At 32.4% G+C, this 5,378-nt stretch overlaps 1 protein-coding gene across 1 annotated transcript; it reads left to right on the top strand.

Annotated features, from left to right (window-relative positions):
• Positions 1-2,400: 2,400 nt before the first annotated feature.
• Positions 2,401-3,983, top strand: LOAG_12281 (hypothetical protein; the record flags this gene model as incomplete). The annotated part of the gene is made up of 4 exons (XM_003147795.1): positions 2,401-2,433; positions 3,071-3,285; positions 3,505-3,599; positions 3,778-3,983. 4 exons carry the CDS (start codon positions 2,401-2,403, stop codon positions 3,981-3,983), a joined length of 549 nt encoding a protein of 182 aa, XP_003147843.1.
• Positions 3,984-5,378: the final 1,395 nt, after the last annotated feature.

Here is a 5,378-nt window from a genome sequence, read left to right as displayed (position 1 = left end):
ATATATATATATATATATATATATATATATATATGAATCCAGAAAAAAGTGACAAACTCAGCCTTCAGACTTTTTCTTCCAACAATTTTTAAGATTCAGCAGATCTTCCTTTTTATTTTATAACTGCTTTGCAAAATGAAGAACACAATTCCACATAAGTCATTCAGTGGTGTCTACCAGGAAATGATTTGGTAGTATTTCTTCGCATACATTAAGCCCAAAGCCGATGAAAAACACTTTCGTAGCACAGGATATCATAAAACTTGCTATTCGAAAAATGCTTTCATCGCAAAACATAAAACAGCGAAAATATTCTAAAGCAAAGACTAAACTCAGAAAGGTTTCTAACATGAAGCTACGTTTATCGAAATGACTAAATCCAATACATTTTTTGAAGGAAATTGGCAAAATATGATAGAGAATTTGCAGACTGATACGAACCATAATAAACATGAAGAGATGAATATAAAAATACGTTTAAAAACTATTCTGTTTGATCATTTTTAACTGTTGCTTGTGAGATTATAAACTTCATGTTGCAAGTTTAACAATGGGAATGAATGCATCTGAACAAAATTTGAATTGTCTCAGTAATGTGACAAAAAGAAATGAAAATTAGTTTCGATTATTAGTTTCGATTAATCGTAAATATTGCAGACTACCATTTTACCTCCAAATGTAAATCCTTAAATCTCTGGAGGGAGAGGGACTCGCTCTATCGTTTAATGAATACTGAGATAAGCCTCAAATGCAAGTGCTTCTGAGGGAGGAAAGCATTCCGTATTGGAAAAAAAAAGAAACCTGTAGTTGTAGTTGGAAAAATGAAAGACTGGAAAATTCGATAATGAATAAAGATGAGCATAACAGCTTCAATAGAAAAAAAAACAACAGTAGAGTAGAGGTACTTTTAATTATACACATAAGGTGTTCTTAGTAGTCACTAACTTCTGATGATAAAACTGATATCTTCAAAACACGGAGGAAAGAGCAAACAATATGGCGATCAGATCCCACTCGGTTATTCCACCAACTAGCCTTATCTTTTTGCAATTCACATTTTTTCATTTTTTTAATATTTTTTCGCAATTCAAAGCCATGCGAAATATATGTAATGATCATAGAAATGAATCGCTTTCAGAAGACATAGAAATACAGCGACAGTCAACGGTTTTAAACAAGGCACTACAGCAACGAAGTGTCAGTGAATGGGACAAAATAATGACAAGCAGCACTGCCTTAAATACTAAAAAAAAAATCTATTTCACATCCTATGCAATGTGTCCTTTGCTAAGTATAAGAAATCCAGTGCTTTGACAATCCGATAAGGGAATGTCGTGAGAACAGGCAAATGCTGGTAATATTTCGGTCAGAAAATAGCACATAACAGCCGGCTTCAGTTGATGTATAAACTTTGACGGAAACTTACCCTTGAAAACACCCCGCTACTCGAAACTCCACATATACATTTCATCAAAAAACGATCGTTTCTAAAAGGTACTAAACTACCGGTACTATTACTTTCTTCTATGCTCTAAATCTAGCTGATTTAAAATTATTTTCTTCGATTCGAGAACTTATCGAGGTATCATGATGAAGAAGTAAATAGTAACCTTGTTTTTACCTCTTTTTTTAGGTTCTTTCTTTTCGAAAATCCGAAAAACTTATAGTGCCCATATAAAAAAATTCGAAAATTCCATGGAAATTTTACATTAATCACAATCACCAACATTACAGAGAAAGTTCAAACAGTTTTAACCAACCCAACCATCTCAGTCCATTTTTATTTGAAGAGAAAAATTTGGTTCATTTCACAGTCTGCAGTATGCATCTTTTTTCCATCGCACGAAGGTTGAGCACAAGAATTTTTCTGGTTGCACATTTTTTAACCAACAGAATGCTTCCGAAAATTTTTAAAATCGTTTTATAGATGGAAAAAAAAATAATAATAAAAAGACAACCATGAGAGTCAGGATACCATTAACATAAGCGAAATACATCTAGTAAAGACAACTTCAGCAAAAAACCAAGTTAAAAGATGTTATTAAGACAAAAAAGGATATATATAAAGACACCAAACCATTAGCTTTATGGAGATCTCGTCTGATTCATGTGAGATGAAATTGCAAGCAAAATATGTATAAATGTTGCGAACGGTAAAAGGAAATGCAGAAATGATGGATTTAAGAATGCACAAGCTTCATAAATATATCAGAAATCTGCTTTTGTTACGGGGTCACCGCATTATTCCTGGAAGCTTCAAAATCTGATGAGAAAAACGAAAATTTATTTCCACAAAAATTCGCGAAATAAATTTTCTGAATAAGCCGCACATTCGGATCTAACAAATTTCATCCCTCTGTTCTTCTTTTGCAATGCATAAAGTTGCAGAGGACGTTAAGGATGCACTTTGATCTAATAAGTCAAAACATGAATGTAAGTATGCATAGGTGTATATGCTATAACACCATGATAATTTTGTAGGAGCGAAATTGGATAACATTGGTTGTCTGCTAGCATAACTTTTGGAAATTATAATTCACATTACAATCGTCTATTTTTTCGTCTTGCGTTTGCTGAGTGAACGAATTAGGCGTTGTTCATCTATGCTGGGATTTTGCAATCCAAGTACAAATACGTATACAGATTCCAATGTAATTTTTGAATAGAACAAATACCTTATGTACTATCTAGATTCACTCTACTCAGGAAAATATAACTGCTCCCACTTTAACCAAATATTGAAATAATAAAAATCAGTGAATCAATATGAAAATGTCATGACACTCAGCTCAGCTGATTATCTAACGGTAATGCGATTGCACGTAAGACTAATAATGCTTAGGCTCCGGGAAGAAAACTCAAAGTGTCACTCGTCAAAAGTTCCGCTTAATTATAGGTTCGGAATATCCACGTGTACTCTTACCAGCTTAAAATCATTTGAAATCAGATATTCTAGCTAAGTTATTGAGAAAAAGAGGAAGGGAAAAAAATCGAAGATCAACATCATATAGTTTCCAAATCTTGCCATCCAGAGATATTACCTGTCTAGAAGAGTGGGCGGCATTGGTAGTGCAGTTCAGTTATTACTGCTCGAAATCCAGTATGGAATGCAGCTTCGATGAGCGGTATTCCTGAAAAAATTTTGTCCATTATATCTCTTTTCCCAAAAAGTTGTGGAAAGCCGGACGATGAGACAAGATACAAAAGCTTGGGTGCAAAACAGAACATAAATATTCAAACGGGAATCCCGATCAAAGTTTACGAGCAATGTTTCACAAACCAAAAGTATTCTATTTACTGGAAAAGTAACCAGCTAAATTTCACATAAATCTCTAAAAATGATAGAGAAGAGAGAAATAAATTTCCTATACGCTACCATTTATTAGATTAAAATAACAAAAGGATGAACTCAAATATACAGAATGGGAAGTACTAAAAAGCAGGCTGAACTTCGAAAATGCAAAATTTAATCATATATGCAAGCAACTAGTTCAAGAACTATAGCTCAAGTATTCTAGCTACTATGCTGATATCCTCAGGAAATTTACGTATCATAGAAATCACGGAAGCAGTCAAACCTAACACAAATTTGTTGATTGGTAACTTAACAAATATCTACTAAAAAATGATAAATTGGATTTGTAGGAGATATAAATTCGATGCTAGCTGACAATAAACAGAATTGAAGCATACGTATACAAATAACATTTACCAATATTTGACCAGAACAATATGATATATAACAACAATGATTGTTTCGAATTGGTGATGCTACAGCATGCACACTTCAAAAACGGGAGCAGATGGCAGGTCAAAGGGTGAAAGTGAAGAAGGTGCAGAAAACTGATGACATGTGCCTTATCAGAGCCATCATATATCTTGTGACACATAAATACACTCACCCCATACAGACACGCACAAAAGTATTCATCTCCGGTATTGGGTACATTCAATACGGTACCAGTTCTTTTATTTATGCATAAAATGATGTGATAGACCCTAAAATTTGTCAAAACTGCGAACAATTTACAAAGAATGGATCATAGACCCTTTCGACCATTGATCATGAGACAAATTCTGTAACGATTTCCAAGTGCATTTAAACATTCCAAACAACAGGAAATCACCATTACCATACTGCCATTCATTCCATATTTTAAACTACAACACACATTTGACGGAAATAAGTAGGCTATGGCTGCAAAGACGAACTGTACAAAATTCATGCAAATTTGCAATTTTGCCCATTCAAAAGTTAATTTCCAAATCTTAGGTTATCAAAAAATCAGTGAGAGTTCTTCTATTTCACATATGCACTGCTTCAAGAGTATTTAAAAACTGGATTCTAGCCCGCGTCATTTCTTCCTTCATTTTTTTTCATTATCGTACCACTCAAGACCTACCATTTGCACAAAGGTTCTAAGTAAAAAAAAACCCAATTCCATGAAAATATTCTGCTTTCGTGTTCCCTACATTGCAATACCTACCATCCCTTTTCAAATTCTTGTTAATAAGCAGTTTTTGAAATGTTCAAACTGAGCACGTCTATATTACTTGTCAGAAGATCTGAATGAAAACGCTGATAAAATTAATGAAGTAATTAGTATATATTATACAATCAAGATGCACGAAATACATCTGGTGTTAACTCTACACATGAACAAATATATCAGCTACACGTGAAAAAATGCATCAATTTCTTATCTAGATTCTTGTCCTCGTTATCACTTTCTCATATCTTTGCAATTTAAAGTTGAACAGTGAAGTACACCAATTAATTTGTGAAATTTGATCAATTAAAAATGCCATCATTCAAAAAAATCGGACCAGACACAGAACATATAAAGAGCGAAAAAAAGGCAAGAAACATCTGTTCTCTCAGCCGATAAATTAAAGCTGACTGTTTGAAACTACAAGTTGAAGAGCATGTTCAAATGATGGCAAAAAACACACGAGAAACATATCTGGCAAATGGAATGTAAAACGCGTAAAAAGTTCGTGTCTGCAACTACCCTTGCTGTAATAGTGTTAATTAGGTGAACTGCATCGCATGCGAACAAATAATGAAAGGTAATAAAAAAACTTGTTTGTCAACATTTTTTCTTTGAATTCATGCAGGAAGAAACCAAAAACCAAATTTCAATGGAAACACACATAACCTCGATAAACTGCAACAAAAATTGAGGATGAAGGCTTTATACATTATTACATTTATACATTATATATATATATATATATATATATATATATATATATATATATATATATATATATATATATATATATATATATATATATATATATATATATATATATATATATATATATATATATATATATATATATATATATATATATATATATATATTATATATATA

This window comes from Loa loa (genome assembly GCF_000183805.2).
Source record: "Loa loa unplaced genomic scaffold supercont3.110, whole genome shotgun sequence".
Lineage (NCBI taxonomy): Eukaryota > Metazoa > Nematoda > Chromadorea > Rhabditida > Onchocercidae > Loa > Loa loa.
Note: the sequence above shows the minus strand (reverse complement) of the source record. Positions and strands in the feature narration are given on the sequence as shown.